Source organism: Pseudophryne corroboree, chromosome 12, assembly GCF_028390025.1.
Source record: "Pseudophryne corroboree isolate aPseCor3 chromosome 12, aPseCor3.hap2, whole genome shotgun sequence".
In the NCBI taxonomy this organism is placed as follows: domain Eukaryota; kingdom Metazoa; phylum Chordata; class Amphibia; order Anura; family Myobatrachidae; genus Pseudophryne; species Pseudophryne corroboree.
In genome coordinates this window covers 160,983,470-161,004,228 of record NC_086455.1, presented here as the reverse complement: position 1 = coordinate 161,004,228, position 20,759 = coordinate 160,983,470, and the positions used below count along the sequence as shown (strand labels likewise).

Genomic DNA, 20,759 nt, shown 5'->3' with positions numbered 1-20,759 from the left:
TCGCCCTAATCTCTGTTGCGAGCTAGGGCAGTATAGCCGGTCCTTGGGTTTCAAGATCACTCTTGATATCTTCATTTCTCCACATGTTCAGAAATCTCAAAAACGGCAACTTCTCATCTCAGGATAGAGGTCTCAACCATGAGTCTTATACAGTATGCTACAAATGACACGTTTCTCCTTACCAGTCTTCAGTCGATTAGATGTCCTACGTATGGGATCACAAGAAATCTTGTATCTCATGAGAATCATAAATGTGACTGAGATCTGATGAGGGAAGAGGGTTTGTATATACAGAGTTGTATGCAAGCATAACTGCTCCTGACTGGAGGCGTATATTTTGCTTTCGGTATACAGTCGGTGCTTACATGATAATACTGATGACCACTAGAAGATCAGGCGAAAGGGTACACGTGGTGAGATCCTGAGATGGATACTACCCAGCATTTTCTGTAGGAACTTTACTAGAGCAACATATGCCCAACTTACTCCCAACTCAACATCAGATCCAATGTGACCAGTGCCACTGAGACTACCATTGTCACGTACCAATCTTCCATAAGAAAGTCACTCAGCTCCACAGGGGCATCCCTTTATATTTTAGCCACCTGGTGGTCATCTTCTCTCGCTGCGTCCTGCTATAATGTTCCTTCTGTGAATGAGCACATGTAGGATATCCAGGGCCTGTGGCCGAGACGGAAGAAATGGCTGAAGATGATGGCAGCTAAGCAAAAAAGCGGACCACAGATGGGTTGATTTGATGTTCTCAGTGTGGCCATCCATGTGCAACATCACCTAAATCTTCAAACTGGAGCCTAAGTACATTGATCGGTACCCAGCTAGAGGGAGTATAACTCGGGTAATGTACGGACTATGGCTGCCAAATTCCTTTAGTATCCATGCTATATTTTAAAATGGAAAGCTATGGTGAAGAATATTTCCAGGACAAGTGGTGGTAATTCCTCCCACAGCAGAGGAAGAAGCCAGTAGGAATATGATTCCTGATGCATTAGAAGGACTATGGTCCTGAGGACCAGCCTCGGATTAAGTTGCCTGATATTCACACACCAGCTCTGCTCATCAATATTTCAGGCTTCTCCCTGCCAACCCAGAGGGTAACATCAGGAATCTGCTCCTACAAGGGGGACTTGTGAGGATCTGCCGTACTTCCGGCTATGGATGACAGGTGACCGTGCAATGGTAGCTCTGAGAACTGCAACATTCTCGTATAACTCCAGCGTTTCGACCCCGGCATCGTGTATTTACGAAAAGTTTTTCCCTTTTCCAGGTTCTAAGGACTCAATCATTTTCTGAAGGACCTTGGGATTGTTTCTAGCAATTGGTGCCAATTCCGGTTCGTCTGGGAGGCATGATGTGGAGGGTGAGCAGCTGAAGAAAAGCTTGGAGTCCAGGGGCCTAATTCAGAGATGTCCACTAACCCGATGGCTTACGTACATCTCTGTGTTAGCCAATCAGCGCATGTGCAGATCTCTGTCTGTGACGGCAGTTGCGATGCACCCTATGTTGCAGGATGAATGAATTGCTGCGGCTGTGCGGGGGTAAAGAAGGGGTGGGGGCGGCCAGCGTTTCAAATAATGGGACCTTGTCGGCCCCGTTTTTTGGGTGTACCGAGGGTGCATGAAAACACCGGCCATCTTGAGTGACCTGAGGGTAACTCAGATGATCCGATGCGACGCAGCAGTGGATCGGAGAAGCGGGTAGGACGCCTCCTGCAGCACTTGCATATTATTGCACAGCTGCTGCAACTTTGTAGATGTAGCGTCCATCTCTGTAAGTTAGGTGGGAGGTTGCTCCTTTTAGCAATACTTGCTCTCTGTGTCAGTGTTTCCTCTGGCTGGCCGATCAAGGGTTAGACGTCCATTTGAGAACTGAAGATGGTGCAATGCTACAGATTGTGTCATTGCACAAGGCAGCAGGGGTCACAATTACACAAATTGCATCATCGAGCCCCCGCACCCTTCCCACGTCACTGTGGAAGTCTGCGAGATCCGGGAGGTTGGTCTACTCTCCTGTGAGTGTGTCAGAAGTCCCTGAAATTTGGGAGTCTCCAGGAAAGTGTGCCTGTAACCAGCTCTAAATGAGGAAGCTCTGCTGCTAGATCCTCACCTTCAATGCTCTGGTGATGGTCTTCCAACATACAGAAACCACAGGGCCATATTACAATGTAAATGACACATTGCGAATCACAGGGAAAGTACTGTATGAGCTAATTATTATGCAAAGTGCCTTGCTAGAGTGTCACCTCAACAACTGCAAGAGACCTGGGACTGCTCCAATATTTCCTGTTCCCAAAACATCTCGTTCAGGAGACACCAATCTCATGTCTGATCAGTAAACTCTATTTCTACTAGTTTTATCTCTTTTCTGAGCAAATAGGAAAATATTGCAATAAATGGGCAAATTTTGTATTACTCTTTAGAATTGCCCATTAATTTCTAACTGCTATTTTCAGGGTGTCGGAATGGGAACTAAGGGCCCGATTCAGCACGGAACGCATCTACAATGCATTCGCATGCTGAAGTCCTTTTGCAGTGTGCGCCCGCGCAGAAGCTGCACTGCACGTGCGCACACAGTCAGATGCAACGGCATCTCACATATGCAAACGCATCTGCCTAATTGACAGGCAGAAGCGTTCGCGGGGTGGGAGGGGGCGTCATCTTGGCGTTTAGGGGGGCAGCATTGCGACGTTGGGGGGGGTGCGGTCTGGACGACGCACTAGTGTCCGCATTTTTTGCTGGGCGGGCCGCGGCGGCTGCATGACGTCACACACAGCCGCTGTGACCCAAAAGATGGCTGCCCACCAACTGCTTTCGCAGCTAGGCTGCGTAGGCAGTGGGAACCCTAATCATGCGCTCGCATGTTAACGGGGGAAGAGGGGCAGGACTCAGCATGCGGGGCAGATCTGCCCTGTGCTTGGCGCTCCCCGCGCAAGTTAGGGTAAAGGGTTGTAGCTGTGCGATTTTTCGCAAAACTACAATCCATGCTGAATTAGGCTCTAACGACAGGGCCGGTTCTATCCCTTGTGGCGCCCCGGGCGAAAATAGGGGCATGGCTTCATAAAGGGGCGTGGTCAGGTATGCCCCCTGTAGAGTTGTGCCCCCGTTTGTGCCGCTTACAAAAAAAAATAATGAATACTCACCATCCCCGCTCCTGATTCCCGACCGCTGCTTACCTCCATCTCCGGCCGACGGCGCTGCTCATCTGATCTATGGGAGAGACGTCATGACGTCTCTCCCATAGCACCGCATAGACACTAGAGGTCAATTATGACCCCTAGTGTCTATGTGTCGCTTCCACAATGCCATGCGGTGCATCACGTACCGCACAGCTGTGACAGCACAGCACCGGGGGGCACCACCAGTAGCGGATTTTGCTACGGCGGCGGCGCCTTCCAGAAGGCGGCGCCCCAGGCAAAAATCCTGTGTGCCCATAACAAGATCTACTACTGTCTAAAGACCATGCTGAGACAGACTGTAGACAGAGTGTTTTGTCCTTACTGGGGCCAGAGCTCATCAGTGCAGGAAAGTGTTTCCCCCTCATGGGAGATTGAGCTCTACGGGGTCAGTTCAGTTAGATGTGGGTTTGTGAAAGTGTACTTGCAGCCTAAGACGTGCATCCATCGCTGCAATGCACGCACCTGAGATACAGTTGGACATTCAATCAGAAATGGCGGCCTGGCAGCAGTGCATAAAAAGCTGGGAAATCATCCTAGACCCCCAAAAAGTGGCAACTGAGACACAGATGTGTCCTCATACATCTTTCCTCAATAAGCCACGCAGCGTGAGATGCCTGCTGCCACAAAGTCGCCAGGTCCCAACTAGGACGCACGTGCTGATTAATTTAATAGATGACACTTGTATATTGTGTGTGACCTAGATGTCTATTTACTCAGCCTTGGATAGAGATAAGTGGGCGGAGATAAAGTAACAGCCAATCAGCTTCTAACTGCAACATTTCAGGCTGTGTTTAAAAAACGACAGTTAGGAACTGGTTGGTTGGTACTTTATCTCTCTCCACGGCTTAGGGGGTAATTCAGAGTTGATCACAGCAGCAAATTTGTTAGCAGTTGGGCCAAACCATAGAGTTGATCGCTAGCTGCATTCGTTCGCTGTGCAGCGATGAGGCAAAAAAATGGCACTTCTGCGCATGCGAATGCAGCGCAATGCGCACGTGCGACGTAGTATTACAACGAACGATGTAGTTTCACACAAGGTCTAGCAAAGTTTTTCATTCGCACTGCTGGCCGCAGAGTGATTGACATGAAGAGGGCATTTCTGGGTGTCAACTGACCGTTTTCAGGGAGTGTTCGAAAAAACGCAGGCGTGGCTGGGCGAACGCAGGGCGTGTTTGTGACGTCAAAACAGGAACTGAACAGTCTGAAGTGATCGCAAGCGCTGAGTAGGTTTTGAGCTACTCTAAAACTGCACAAAAAAACTTTGTAGCCGCTCTGCAATCCCTTCGTTCGCACTTCTGCTAAGCTAAAATACACTCCCAGTGGGAGGCGGCATAGCGTTTGCACAGCTGCTAAAAACTGCTAGCGAGCGATCAACTCGGAATGACCACCCATGTGCACTGCAGGTGCGGCAGATGTAACATGTGCAGAGAGAGTTAGATTTGGGTTATATTGTTTCTGTGCAGGGTAAATACTGGCTGCTTTATTTTTACACTGCAATTTAGATTTCAGTTTGAACACACCCCACCCAAATCTAGCTCTCTCTGCACATGTTACATCTGACCCCCTGCAGTGCACATGGGGGGTCATTCCGAGTTGTTCGCTCGTTATTTTTTTTCACTACGGAGCGATTAGTCGCAAACTGCGTATGCGCAATGTTCGCAGTGCGCCTGCGCCAAGTAAATTAGCACAAAAGTTTGGTATTTTACTCACGGCCTAACAAAGTTTTTTTATCGTTCTGGTGATCATAGTGTGATTGACAGGAAGTGGGTGTTTCTGGGCGGAAACTGGCCGTTTTCTGGGAGTGTGCAGAAAAACGCAGGCGTTTCAGGGAAAAACGCGGGAGTGGCTGGAGAAACGGGGGAGTGTCTGGCTGAACGCAGGGCGTGTTTGTGACGTCAAACCAGGAACGAAACTGACTGAACTGATCGCAATGTAGGAGTAAGTCTTGAGCTACTCAGAAACTGCTAAGAAATTTCTATTCGCAATTCTGCTAATCTTTCGTTCGCAATTCTGCTAAGCTAAGATACACTCCCAGAAGGCGGCGGATTAGCGTGTGCAATGCTGCTAAAAGCAGCTAGCGAGCGAACAACTCGGAATGAGGGCCATGGTTTTGCCCAACTGCTAACAAATTTGCTGCTGCGATCAACTCTGAATTACCCCCTTAGTACATAGACACCTGAGTGTCAGACATGAAATAACTCCGCACAGTCTCCTATCTGCATCGAGCAGATGCATTTTCGGCAAAAAAAAAATGCAAAAAAGATTCCCGACATTGGGCGAGATGCAGTGAGGAATACAAACTGAGAGAGGTGTTCCACAGGTTCTGCACTCTGGTGGTCATTCCGAGTTGTTCGCTCGCAAGCTGCTTTTAGCAGCTTTACACACGCTAAGCCGCCGCCTACTGGGAGTGAATCTTAGCTTATTAAAATTGCGAACGAAAGATTCGCAATATTGCGATAAGACATCTCTGTGCAGTTTCTGAGTAACTCGAGACTTACTCGGCATCTGCGATCAGTTCAGTGCTTGTCGTTCCTGGTTTGACGTCACAAACACACCCAGCGTTCGCCCAGACACTCCTCCGTTTCTCCAGCCACTCCCGCGTTTTTCCCAGAAACGGTAGCGTTTTTTCATACACACCCATAAAACGGCCAGTTTCCGCCCAGAAACACCCACTTCCTGTCAATCACATTACGAGGAACGAAACTGACTGAACTGATCGCAGTGGCAGAGTAAGTGTGGAGCTACTCAGAAACTGCTTAGAAATTTCTATTCGCAATTTTGAGAATCTTTCGTTTGCAATTTTGCTAAACTAAGATTCACTCCCAGTAGGCGGCGGCTTAGCGTGTGCAATGCTGCTAAAAGCAGCTAGCGAGCGAACAACTCGGAATGAGGGCCACTGTTTTTTTATATGCTGCTTAAAACTGTCCCAGCCACTTCTGCTTGGTCTGCGGAAACTACTGAATTCTTCTAAATGTACTTGAAACAATTTAATCTTTTTTCTTCTTCTTGTTACTCCAAAGGAACTAGTCCCAAATTACTTGGGTGCTGGGACATTTATTCCACCCTATAGCCTCCTGCCTGTAGCGTTTTAGTCATGATATCGGGTAAACGCCCAGCAGCGACCAAAAATAACTTAAATCAAGCCTGATGTTTGTTATGAAAATGCAGGAAGCAGAATATGATTAAATCATGATTGCAACATCGACCACACGTATTGCTGACTGCACCATTTATCGTTTGTTCTGCAGTGTTTTATTTCTTGGTACTGCGTTCGCAATTTTAGCTGCCCAATGAATGTTATTTTATTGGATAGGAAATTGGGGGCATCTCAGTGTACAGAGTATGCAAACGCTTACTGAAAGCAGCTCAGATGACTAATACTCCTATAGAATAAGGTGACTGGCATTACACATTTATTTGCTTTTGGTTGATCACATGATCCTTAGCATCCGATTGACTGCAGTTGAGCCACTGACTGCCTGCCATGGCTGATTACCACTTGCCCTGACCCCTGCCTGGACACTAACTGTCCTTGATTGCTGAATGTCTTGACCTCAGCTTGAACGCTGACTCTTTTTGCCTGTTGCCGGTCTTGACCTCAGCCTGAACTCTGACTCTTTTTGTCTGTTGCCGGTCTTGACCTCAGCCTGAACTCTGCCTCTTTTTACCTGTTGTCGGCCTGACCTCAGCCTGAACTGACTATTGTTGCCTGTTGCCGGTCTTGACCTCGGCCTGAACTCTGACTCTTTTTACCTGTTGTCGGCCTGACCTCAGCCTGGACTCTGACTCTTTTTTTTGCCTGTTGCCGGTCTTGACCTCAGCCTGAGCTCTGACTCTTTTTGCCTGTTGCCGGTCTTCACCTGAGCCTGAACTCTGACTCTTTTTTTTGCCTGTTGCCGACCTGACCTCAGCCTGAACTCTGACTCTTTTTTTGCCTGTTGCCAGCCTTGACCTCAGCCTGGACACTTGGACTCTGTTGTTGGCTATTTTTTGATTGTGCGATTCTTTGCTCCTCCCTCAGTATGCACAGCTGTCTGCCCACATCATGGATTAGCGTATTTGCCATTCTGTCTCCAATATTATCTGCACCAGCACATTTGTTATAATAGTAAGCCACTACTAGTGTGTGCACAGGAGCTGAGAAGAAGTGAGAATATTCAGCTCTTAGTAATACGGCCGCTAGAGTGGAAGGTATAATTAGCCCAGATTGAGGCGTTTATTCCAGAATCGCAGAGTCTACTGAGGCGGACCTCGAGGACACAGATGAACCCGCGGAACATTAATGTAGCAATAGCAACAACCTTAATTTGAAAGTGTAAGGTAACTGTTTCAATGGTGAATTTATAATAGGATTTAATGATGGGACGAGGGTTATAGCTGAGCATTGGATTGGAGGTGTGGACACATAGGGTGGTGATGCTGGTGAACTATTTCAGCACAGCTGGGGCCTGTTGTCCAAGACATTTATATAGGATGGGGAAGACGGTGTATACTGAGGTCCATGGCAAGATGGCCGCCATGCATATCCCACACAAAGTGCAGCATTTCCTCAAGTAAATGCCACAAAAGCAGACAGTGAGTCATATAAAGAAGGACTGTCCTAACACACAAAAGTTCCTGTCACAATCAGCGCACACTTGCCGCAGCCCTACCTACGGTGCAAGAGATCCATCTGAAATCAGCCGGAGCTCTGTAGTGTGTAGCCCCTGAATAGCCAATTTCCATCTGCACATCCACCGAGCTCTCATCCTACATGCGGGAGGGGGCAGCCAAGTGGGATTTCCGAGGGGGCATGGTGCAGTAATAGTGAGTAATTAAATGCCCTGAGAATGAATTCCTCACATGTACCAATGCTGTGTTATTAATAACTGGGAAAACAAGGTTCTGTCACTGGAGTCAGCTGATGAGGGGAAGCTGAAGCCATGGAAGTGAGAAGTGGTTTCAGGTGCTTGGGGCATGATATGGTTTTCTTACAATCAGTGATAAGATTTGTGGCTTGAGGTTACAGCAACGTCTGCGGTATGTGCAAATGCAGATGTTCTGAAAACTGTGATAAAGGAGATTATGTGGTGGAAAGAGGAGCCTAACTGTATACAGAGGCCTACATTCCATAGAGGAGACAATGGTGGACTGAATATGGCAACTCCCCACTACGCGTAAGGTGATATTTTCCCGGAGATAGGTACACTCACAGAGAGTGGTAGCTGACTCCCTGGCCCCTCCGCAGTCCATCACACATCACATCACAGCACATCACACAGAGGCCTCGTGTTAGGGGGGTGGGGCACGGGTCACCTGCCTCCGTCCCTTGGATCCGCCCCGCGTAGGTGCATGTTAAGTATAGACGTCTATATCGATGTCGTAATATTCAAATATAAAGACAAGTAGTGGTAAAGGACTACAGAGTAGTGGATACATGGATATACTTCCCAAATAATGTGTTAATGCGTAAAATACCCCAAAATGTATTTTTAAAAGATTCTTCCTTTGTGCGATCACTACAAAGTGCACTTCAGCACGAAGAGGGGACAGCATCCGCTCCAACAAACTTTTACCTTGCTTGAAGAATGTACTTGTCAGGTTCATCTAAACAGTATAAAAGGGAACATATAAGGCAGCCGTGATAATGCACAGTGATATAACTCATACATGGGAGCAATATGAGATAACTTCTAACAGGGAGATGGAGAGAAGAATAACCATCAATTTCAGGAGGACACTGTCTTCATCCTATGAGGTGCTAGCTGTATCAACTGGTACCTCTGGCAGATGGCAGTGACTCCTAGGATGGTCTGAGGAAATAAAGATATCAGGATGGACGATGGAACAGCTGCTCATGGAGCAATAAAAGTGGATCGGATCAGATGTCTATCATGTTCTATATTGAAAAGCCCCCAACTTGCTTTGCATAGAACATGATGTCATTATTATAACCACTGGGGTACCAAGGTGGTGGATGCAGGGTTCAAAGTACTCAGGTCTCCCTTGGGTGCCCGGTGGAGGCAGATTATAGTGAGAACAAATGGGATGACCACTGAAGAAGACCCACAACTCCTGGCCTAGGGCACATTCATGGCCCCGGTTCAGCTGAATTATAAGCGGTGGGAAGTGACTGTACCCCCACTGCCCACAGTGGTGTGTATGGATCGCAGCTGGCGTTGTCCCATGTTGTGCATAGTGCTTGCGCTGATGTGTGGAAGTGGTCTCCATGTGTGTTGGATGATGTCATCATGGAGTCATGATCTTGTGGAACACTGGGAACGTTGGCCTGAACGCAGCCTCATCCTCTCTCATCTTCTTGACATGAGGAAACTCGGAAATCCAGAAGATCCTGTGTTTCCCAGATGTGTCCCTTCTACTAACCTCTGGGACCTATTTTCTGGCACCTGTGTAGGCCCGTCTGTCCCTACTATAGTACCTATCACTGTCACCGACCACTGGGTGTGATGGGAGGATGAGCTATAATGTAGCATGTGCTGGAGGGGAGAGAATTACAGGCAGGGGGTGATCAAGCACAGAATGAGGGTGGAGAATGAGTGCGGAAGACCTGGTTTACAGGGTGTGGGGCGAGGGGAGGAGAGAATGAGTTACAGGTCGGAGGATGGGAGATGGGGAAGTAATTACAGAGAGGGGTTCAGTTTCACTTCCCCAATTATCTCCCAATAGTCTCTCTGATTAATGATTCCGTAATTTCTGGTATTGTTCCTCCATCTGACCCCAGCTCACACATCGTCTTCTCTGATTGGACCAGAAGGAAGAAATCGCAATCCGCCTGTCTCCTAATTGCTGCCTGATAGTACTTATAGACATAAGTATTTCCTTATTTAAAATATTTATATAGGGCAGAAGTTCCCTAACGTGGTCCTCAAGGCTCCCTAATGGTCCAGGCGTGCTTGGGATATATGTGTAGAGGGCTGACAGTCCCTCTTGGGTGCCTAGTAACCTAGCACGGCCCTGCTTATATATGCAACCAGTACAAGTCTGTACAGTACAGTATCCAGATGAATGACTGGCAATGTTATGGTCGACAATCAATAGGCTGACACCAAATGGTCGACGGGTACAAAAGGTCAACCAGATAAAGGGTCCATGGTGCTTAATGTCGACAGATACAAAATGTCGACATTAAGATATATTAACATGAAATATACCAGATTTAGTGAAAAAAAGAACTAAAAACCTCACGTCGACCAGTGTAATGTCAACATTTTGTACCTGTTGACCTTAACCAGTGTCGACCTTTCATATGTTGGCCTTTTATACCGGTCAACCTTATGCACGTCGACCATTTGGTATCGACATAATGACTGTTGACCATATCATTGCCCATCTAATGATCCACACCTGCACAGCATTAGTACTTTGTGCCGTGGTGGAACAATAGTGTCCAGGCCAGGCCCCTGTAGTCTAGAGCAGAATGGCCGGGGTCCTATTTACATTTGCTTTGGGGCCCAGAGCGACACAGTTCCACCCGTGACTTTCAGTGTGGTTCCCTGCAAGGGTTCCGTGTCATTACGTGGGTGCTGGTGTAAATAGCACAAGGAACAGTGTGAAAGGCGCGAGTATTTAACAAGCCTATGTATCTATATAACAAATAGTGAGGGTATATAACTCCGCTGTATACCATTACATTACCCTCCTGTTACACACTCCACGTGGAGACAGCTACTGTTGGTGTCATTACGTTAGCCACTCTCCTGTCATTTAATGGCCAATGGACAATGAGAATCTCCCCAGAGCTGTTGCTTGCAGCTTATTTCATTCTGTGAAATTATAGAAATGGGATACGGTCATTAGGTCGACCACTATTGGTCGACATGGTCCATAGATCGACACGTGCTAGGTCGACTTGACAAAAGCACATATGATGGTAAGCTGCTCAATCAGATTGTGATGTCACTCAGGTGCTAAAAGGGAGGGGTAATTCTGTGTAAGAAAAAACAATGTGTTCCCTAATGCACACTGAGTGAAAAATAATACTACATAATAATCAGATAATACGGAGATCTTAGTTGCGTATATCTGCAGATATAGGGTTAAGCCCCCAGGCCAATCGTCAAGGCTTCTCCATCACTGGGGGTCCCTAATACTAGGTATGGGTCCAGGGTACAGGACCCCATAACGTCGGCACAGGTCGGCTAACCCAGGTCAGCACACAGGTGAAAATTAATAAGGGTTAATAAGAAGCACAGAAGTGCTATGTAAGTGGTGTGATTAAAATAATACAAAAATATATACAAAGTGATAGGGAAAATCATAAGTGTTAATAAAGTTTTAGAGTGTGCCGACCTGAAGCTGCCCAGCCATACCGACACAAGGGCCATCCCACGCCCACCCCATAAATAATTACATATATGTCTGGGTCTAAATTCCCAGTGTGAGGCCACATGATAATGGCTCCTACAACATCTGAGAACCAGCTTACCTGGAGACACCCCTAGCTTCTCCAATGGCACTCTGGAGTCAGCAATCCCTCCTAATGCTGACCCATCCATGCCTCTCTAAATACAATGCACATATGATGGTAAGCTGCTCAATCAGATGTAATATCAGTCAGGTGCTAAAAGGGAGGGGTAATTCTGTGTAAGAAAAAACAATTTGTGTTCCCTAATGCACACCGATGGAGAAATAAATAATACTATATAATAATCAGATAATACGGAGATCTTATTTCTGATATAGGGTTAAGCCGACTTGACAAAAGGTCGACATTTTTCACAATTTTTTCAACTTTTTCATACTGTACGATCCACATGGAATACAATTGGGGACGGTAACCTTGCCCGAAGCATGGCGAGCGGACACGGTGCACTAATTGGGGGTCCTGGTCACTCTACGAAGAAAACGACACAATTTAAAAAAAATAAAAAAACTCATGTCGACTTATAGACCATGTCGATCTAGCAACCCTGTCAATTAGGTGCAACGTGACCCCCGTGCCTAACCGAATCCCACCCACAATAGGACAGTAAGGTGCAAATCTGCGCACACACTGCACGCTAAAACTAGTTATTTACGTCCATGCAAAGGGATCCGTCCAAAATAGAAGTCGGCGACCGGTGATGGCAATCCTACATTACCAGGAAAGTCCAGGAACAGAGCATTTTCTCTCTCATGGAGAAGGTCAGGTAGGCAAGTATGCCCCATGTCCATCGGAGAGAGGTGCCAGGTCTGGGTCAGCCCCCCTATAAGAGCTCCTGCAGAAGCTGGGGTCCCGCAGTGCTATAATAACTGCAATCCTAACTGCTACAATAACTGCAATCAGTGCAGATAAGCAGTGTGGCTTCCTGCCCTAGCAATACTGAATGCCCCAATAGGCCTGGTGCAGGTGTCTGGGGCTTGTGTGCTGCCACACAGAGGGGGTGGGGAGCCTGATACACAGTATATCCCCATCCTCCTGTAGCACAGGGCTGTCAGCAGTGGGCAGCAGAGCTCAGCTGCCTTTGTATGATCCTCTGCTGCTGCTGCTGCAACCTCACCTCACAGGAAAAAAACATGGCAGGGTCTCAGGGACAGCTGTCAGCCGGGCAGCACCATCTCTGCAGCTAACCTGGACCCAAACATGCGCTTCAAGGCCGCCTGGAGCGAGAGTATCAGCCGCAGCAGCACAGCCAGGCGCCCGGGCACCGTCCAGCAGCTCCCTCCATCCAGTGCTCAGCAGATGCATGGTCAGCAGCAGCAGCAGTGCAGAGACCCGCAGGAGATCAGCCGCTAATCCCGCACAGCAGCAGCAGAGCTGAGAGCCCCATCATAACACCCCATATATCCCGAGGAGGAGGAGGCCTGCAAGGATGAGGTAGGTGCCCTGACTCCTGCTGCTGGCACTGCAGTGCCATGCTGCAGCCATGTCTGCCAGGGAGACCTCCATTCATTGTGCATGTGTGGCTAGGTGAGGGAGAGGGGGCTGGGTGGCTGAGGGAGGGGGCTCTGCCATCCCTGGTGTGCCCCCCATGGGCACACTGTCACTGGGTGCCTGGGCAGCACATACACACAATGGCAGCAGTGCCAGGGGAGGTGGTGGGGGGCACTCTATCTATCTATCTATCTATCTCTGACTGACAAGTGGGACTGTGCATTTAGTCCAGATTAGCCCCATCCATAGTCAGCGTGATGTATTGGTGGGCACTGGCAGGGGGAGGGGGTGACCATGGTGGCGAGGAGTCTGTTTAACCCCCCAGCAGCCAAATGGTCCATGCAGAGCCCTGTCTCACTATAGCATGCATGGAGGTGAGAGAGTTACAACCTTCATTGCAGAAACCCAATGTAAATGTGTGCCTTATAATGACATCATTTAGTGTACACTGTGCTGGGGACGCGGCAGTATGCACTTACAGTAAGTCGTCCTTTGCTGCATTTATTGGTGCAGAATTGCATATATATATATATATATATATATATATATATATGTATTGTGCATGTGTGTTGTGTGATGAGATGACAGCTGTGTTGTGTGTCACTTGAGGGTATACACAGTGTAACTGATTGCAGTGTGTTTGGCGATGGGTGTTCTGCATTTTGTGACACCAGTGGCACGCTCCCGCAATACAGGCCGGCCTGTGTGACAGACACATTACTGTGTTCTTAAAGCGTCTGTCTGACCATTATTTTTGCACTGGCATTTCTCCTTGGGCTGCATGGCAGCCATACTGAAAATAGGGACAAGGGCTGTGAGATGGGGTAAGGACCTGGTTTTATCCATTTGTGTCTTCCCATTTCTGCATGGTTGTGTGGTATGTGGTGCTTATACCTAAATGTGGCTTCCTTCATAACCCTATAACAAAAAAACAAACAATGGGAAATGAATATATGTCAGAAGCTCGGACGTCACCCAGATTTCTGCTCATTTCAGCCATATTTTGGAGCAGAAGTGTCTGACAAGCTCATTTGTAGCCATTTCTCACCTGCGAGGAGATAAACTAAATATTGTATATTTGTGATGCTCATTTGGAAATATTTAGACGTCTGATGTTTTTTTCCGATGATGTCTGGTGACCAAGTGGGTCAGTCACAAGCCAGCCTTTGTACTGTTTTACCAATGCAATGATGAATGCACGGTAGGACGTAGTGCAAAGTGACATGTTTGATCCTGCGTGATGACCAGTCAGTCTGCATTTCATGCTTAAATGTGTAATAAGGGCTTCACGTCTGGCCTATATTTGCAGTGTGGCACTGAGGCACGAGGTACCGATTGCAATTACCCTCTTTGACGGTGGACTTTGTTGCTTGCTTTTGTGACATTAATGAGCAATGGGTCCCACACACGCTGGCTGTCATGACGGTCTACAGGTTGTACCCTCCTGGGCGAAACGTGGCCCTTGGACTAGATGTTTTAGCATGGATTAAAAACGTCAGTTTTAATTTTAAGTTTGTTTAGCGCTAAAACAGTATATTATATTATGTCTATGATATTACAGGCTTATAAACTGTACCTGTCGTCTACAGAAATAGAGACGGCCATATTTTTGCCCAAGACGATGCTCAACCTATCAATGCACTGGGATTGAGCGACATCACGGAGGCATGAGGCACAAAGACCTTAGTAACGTGGCTTATTCCTTGGGAATTGATAGGCTGTATTCTTATCAATAGTGAATCACCCACCTCCTACCTAAGGCCGTTTCCGCTGTATGTAGGCTGTAAATCCGGTGGCCATTGTACCCCCTGAAGCAGGTAAATCGCTCCGTAGGGTTGTACAAGCCTGTTGATTTATACTCAGAAGGAGTGTTCAGGGTATTCGGGCCTAGGTGGTAAATCCGAGTTGATCGCTCGCTAGCAGTTTTTAGCAGCCGTGCAAACGCTATGCCGCCGCCCACTGGGAGTGTATTGTAGCTTAGCAGAAGTGCGAACGAAAGGATCGCAGAGCGGCGGCAAAGTTTTTTTGTGCAGTTTTAGAGTAGCTCAAAACCTACTCAGCGCTTGCGATCACTTCAGACTGTTCAGTTCCTGTTTTGACGTCACAAACACGCCCTGCGTTCGCCCAGCCACGCCTGCGTTTTTCCTGGCACGCCTGCGTTTTTCCGAACACTCCCTGAAAACGGTCAGTTGACACCCAGAAAAGCCCACTTCATGTCAATCACTCTGCGGCCAGCAGACCTTGTGTGAAACTACATCGTTCGTTGTAATAGTACGTCGCGCGTGTGCATTGCGCCGCATACGCATGCGCAGAAGTGCCATTTTTTTGCCTCATCGCTGCACAGCGAACGAATGCAGCTAGCGAACAACTCGGAATGACCACCCTAATGCTGAGCTGCGGAGCGCATCCTGCATGTTTTTGCACCGCAGCGCACTTGGGAAATACTGTCGTGTCCGTGGTAAACGTTTCCATAAAGTTAGAGGCACTTGGTAAAAACGTGGGATCTTGCACTGTCAGGGCTATCTGTGGTACTTGCTTTACCGTGTCCCTAGGATTGTCCCTCATTGCAATCCGTACTCTGGAACTTTATTATGCTGCTGCGCAAATTCAGTTATCACGGCAATTGTATATCGCAGTTTTAAGCATGTACGCTGTGTCATTTTCTTTAAATGTATTTTTACGTGACAAAACCGGTGCTTAATGTAAAGGAATTGATCCAGCCAGGAGATGTAAAAAACTCAAGTGGTGTAAATGCTCTTATAGAATATAATATTGGCTATATGTTCTTGGGTTAAAAAAAAACCTGCGCTCTAAGTAATGATTTTATTTATTTGATAGAATAGATAATCTGTTCCAAGCTGATATACAAGTACATTGTGGGTGGTATTTAGACAAAACTTAATACAGAATTAAAAAAAATGAAATTGGGTCCCAGTCAAAATGTCGACATGTTTAGAATGTCGAGAGGTAAAGTATCAACATCTACAATGTTAATCTTTACAGTTAGGGTTAGGCTGCCATTAGGGGGATAGACTGCACCTAGGGTTAGACTACAGTTAGGGATAGGAGTTGGCTGCAATTGGGGTTAGGGTTAGGCCTCAATTAGGGTTAGGCTACATTTAGGGTTAGGATACAGTTAGGGTTAGGCTATAGTTAGGGTTAGGCTACAGTTATGGTTAAGCTACAGTTACGGTTAGGGTTAGGCTGCAGTTAGGGCTAGGGTACAATTAGGGTTAGACTGCAATTAGGATTAGGCTGTAATTAGGATTAGGCTGCAATTAGGGTTAGGCGGCAATTAGGGTTTGGCTACAGTTAGGGTTAGGCTGCAATTAGGGTTTGGCTACAGTTAGGGTTAGGCTGCAATTGGGGTTAGGGTACAATTAGGGTTAGGCTGCCATTAGGATTAGGCTGCAGTTACGGTTAGGGTTAGGCTGCAATTAGGATTAGGCTGCAATTAGGGTTAGGCTGCAATTAGGGTTTGGCTACAGTCAGGGTTAGGCTGCAATTAGGGTTTGGCTACAGTTAAGGTTAGGCTGCAATTGGGGTTAGAGTACAATTAGGGTTAGGCTGCAATTAGGATTAGGCTGCAATTAGGATTAGGCTGTAGTTACAGTTAGGGTTAGGCTACAGTTAGGATTAGGCTGCAATTAGGATTAGGCTACAGTTAGGGTTAGACTGCAATTAGGGTTAGGATACAGTTAAGGTTAGGATACAGTTAGGGTTAGGCTGCAATTAGGGGGATAGACTGCACCTAGGGTTAGACTACAGTTAGGGATAGGAGTTGGCTGCAATTGGGGTTAGGGTTAGGCCTCAATTAGGGTTAGGCTGCAATTAGGGTTAGGGTACAGTTAGGGTTAGGCTGCAATTACGGTTAGGGTTAGGCTACAGTTAGGGTTAGGATACAGTTATGTGTAGGCTGCAATTAGGGTTAGGCTACAGTTAGGGTTAGGATACAGTTATGTGTAGGCTGCAATTAGGGTTAGGCTGCCGTTAGGGTTAGGCTACAGTTATGGTTAAGCTACAGTTACGGTTAGGGTTAGGCTGCAGTTAGGGCTAGGGTACAATTAGGGTTAGGCTGCAATTAGGGTTAGGCTGCAATTAGGGTTAGGCTGCAATTAGGGTTTGGCTACAGTTAGGGTTAGGTTAGGGTTAGGATACAGTTAGGGTTAGGCTACAGGTAGAGTTAGGCAGAAATCATGGTGAGTCCCCCCTGCGATGCTGAATGCAGGTCCAGTAGATGAGAGTGCCCATTGCACAGGACACAGAGGCTGCCTTCCTGTCTTCCCCTGAGCCAATGCTGGCCGCACATACCTGCTCCGGTTCTTGTTGGTATGGGCGCTTACAGTATGAACTGGTCGCAATAAATAAGCAACTGGTAATTGTTCATTTTATTCTGGTTTCTTCTTGGCAAACAGTTAAACCAGCAGATCTCTTACACTGATACACGGGAAGACTGCGGGGAATTCAGAGAGGCTCCATTCACAATATTGATAATTGCAGAAGAGCGTCTGTTTAGATTGGTTTGGCGTAATGCACGGAGACTGATTTTGCCTGTAAGTGATCTTTTGTAATCTCGGTTTATTTGAGGTCATTGCCAGTAGCTGTGACCCGTCACACTTTCACATCTCCTTGTTGCGCTTGTTTTCTTCTTGTTAACGCTCTGAAGTGTCGGGCTTGTTGCGAGCCGTGTCATTTATTCGGGAGTAATAAACAATAACTGTGAAATGGCTTTTTTAGGACTCTGAAATGGGTTGGTCACTGTCATGGTCCAGTTTTCAGTATCTTTCGAAATTGCCAACTGGAAGGGATTCTTTGCAGTAAGAGCATTATGGAGGTTTGGCGGCTATGGCTAAAAGTCAGTAGTTTTTAGGATAGCGAAACAAATTTGGATTGAAAATGCAAATTGTGTCAGAACTCTCGAGAGACCACACATTGGGAATATATTTACTAAAGGTCAATATCCATTGATGTTTATCGATTTGAAATCGATATAAATCGATGTTGTGTTCCAGACAATTTTTTTTAATATTGATTTTTAAATGTTAGAAACAGGGCCTGATTCTGATTTGAAAGTAAAGCCAAAAAAAGCAAGTAAACTTTCTATCTGGAACAAACCAGGTTGCAATGCACGGGGAGCAAATACATTTCTATATTTTTCTGTGCAGGGTAAATACTGGCTGCTTTTGCATGCAGCCCAAAAATGTTAGACAGTGTTATTCTGACACTGCAGTTTAGATTTCAGTTTGGACACCCCCACCCAAATCTAATCTCTCTGCACATGTTACATCTGCCCCCACCCGCAGTGCAGCATGGTTTGTCCAAGTGCACAGTTTCTTGCTTTTTCTCCTTTCCTCCAAATCAGATTCAGGCCCTGGGTCGCAGTAACGGGTTGAGACGCACAGTGTGTGCAATGTATTAGAAGCGCAATGGGCATTTCTGAACGGTGAGTGGGGAGGGGCTATTGGACGCACGGAGATGCATTCCTTTATGTCATTCTGCACCTACTGTAGCACTGCAAGTTTAAAGCCCAGGAAAATGAACGCCATTGGCCGTAATGCTTTAAGGTTGGTAAAACGATGGAGAATCTGCCTGTTTCAGGGCTTATTCACATCTGTGTCCTGGGATGTGAGCGAGGAGCCACTGTAGACGGGTTCAGTATAATTTACAGACGGACACAATACAGACGGTCGTAAACCCGACAGCCATTGACCGACAGTCAAAATACTGATGTTCATTATGCCGACATGTTCAAAATGCTGACACAGTCAGAATACCGACATTTGAAATGACGACATTTAAAAATACCGACTGACGGTCAATGTCCGTCGGGATTGTGTCCGTCGGTAAATCAACTGCTACCCTGGGAGACGAGTAGAAAAGCAATCACAGAATCATTTTTAATTTTACCGTCAGCCGGACAAATCTTTCATCTCCATTATTTATTCAGGTCCATGTTTTCCATAAATAAAATAAGCCTACAGCAGTCTGCAGGATTACACGGAATGCGCCCTCTTTGCGGCCAGAGTTTGTTTGGGATTTTCCTCTCTTGAAAAACGTTGCTGCAGAAACTGCTTCCTTTCATGGGAAGAAGACGGTACCCAAGGTTTTATTAATGCATTGTGTGTTAGGCATGCATACTATGTAGCATTCCCAGAAAAGAATAACACGCAGATTAATAACTGTTTATATTCTATATAGTACTTCACGAAAAATAAAACATAAAAGCACTCGGTTTACAAAGTGTGACTTATTAAAGTGGAATAATGGTCACATGATGAGGCGCTACATATACAGTCCGGTTTACTTTGCTTATCTGTCACAATTTCTGTGTATATAGAACAGCTGAGCGTGTAATGCTGCTTCTGGTCAACGGAACTTCTCTGTATCATCGGGAAAATTATAAATATCCTGATTCAGTGTTGTCGCAAGGGCTGCGGCTGCTGAATATATGGTGCAATCTACTGATTGGTTCCTGGGTCTCACCTTTGCCATGCCCACAGGTATAAACATATGACCTTCCTGAGTGTAAATTGGCTACTCCCACCGATACTACCCACACTGGTACACCTCTCATCTACCCTACTGCCACCAATATTACCTGCACTAGTACTCCCTCACGGCTACCCTACTTCCCCTATACTACTCACACTGGTACACCCTCACAGCTACCCTACTCCCACCTGTACTACTCACACTGGTACACCCTCACAGCTACCCTACTCCCACCTGTACTACTCACACTGGTACACCCTCACAGCTACCCTACTCCCACCTGTACTACTCACACTGGTACACCCTCACACCTACCCTACTCCTACCTATACTACTCACACTAATACACCCTCACACCTACCCTACTCACACTGGTACACCCTCACACCTCCCCTACTCCCATCTGTACTACTCACACTAATATATCCTCACACCTCCCCTACTCCCACCTATACTACCCACACTGGTACACCCCCACACCTACCCTACTCCCACCGATACTACCCACACTGGTACACCCTCACACCTACCCTACTCCCACCTGTACTACTCACACTGGTACACCTCCATACCTACCCTACTCCCACCTATACTACCCATTACTAATACACCCTCACTCCTACCCTACTCCCACCGATACTACCCACACTGGTACACCCTCACACCTACCCTACTCCCACCTGTACTACTCACACTGGTACACCTCCATACCTACCCTACTCCCACCTATACTACCCATTACTAATACACCCTCACAGCTACCCTACTCCCACCTGTACTACTCACACTGGTACACCCTCACACCTACCCTACTCCCACCTGTACTACTCACACTAATATATCCTCACACCTACCCTACTCCCACCTGTACTACTCACACTGGTACACCCTCACACCTACCCTACTCCCACCTGTATTACTCACACTGGTACACCCTCACACCTCCCCTACTCCCACCTGTACTACTCACTTTGGTACACCCTCACACCTACCCTACTCCCACCTATACTACCCACACTGGTACACCCTCACACCTACCCTACTCCCATCTGTACTACCCACACGAATATACCCTCACACCTACCCTACTCCCATCTGTACTACTCACACTAATATATCCTCACACCTACCCTACTCCCACCTGTACACCCTCACACCTACCCTACTCCCACCTGTACTACTCTCACTAATACACCCTCACACCTACCCTACTCCCACCTG

General features: G+C 47.0%; 1 protein-coding gene across 3 annotated transcripts in view; it reads left to right on the top strand.

Annotated features, from left to right (window-relative positions):
* The first annotated feature begins 12,592 nt into the window (after positions 1 to 12,592).
* The window catches only part of EVL (Enah/Vasp-like), a 191,993-nt gene continuing 183,826 nt past the window's right edge, over positions 12,593 to 20,759 (top strand). Inside the window, exon 1 of one of the 3 annotated variants that reach the window (XM_063948353.1) lies at positions 12,593 to 12,989. In XM_063948353.1, the coding sequence (XP_063804423.1) occupies positions 12,985 to 12,989 (5 nt within the window). In that variant the 5' untranslated portion in view covers positions 12,593 to 12,984. Of the gene's footprint in view, positions 12,990 to 13,448; positions 13,527 to 13,780; positions 13,871 to 20,759 lie in introns of those variants that run through there. The other 2 variants (XM_063948352.1, XM_063948354.1) reach the window with 2 other exon arrangements.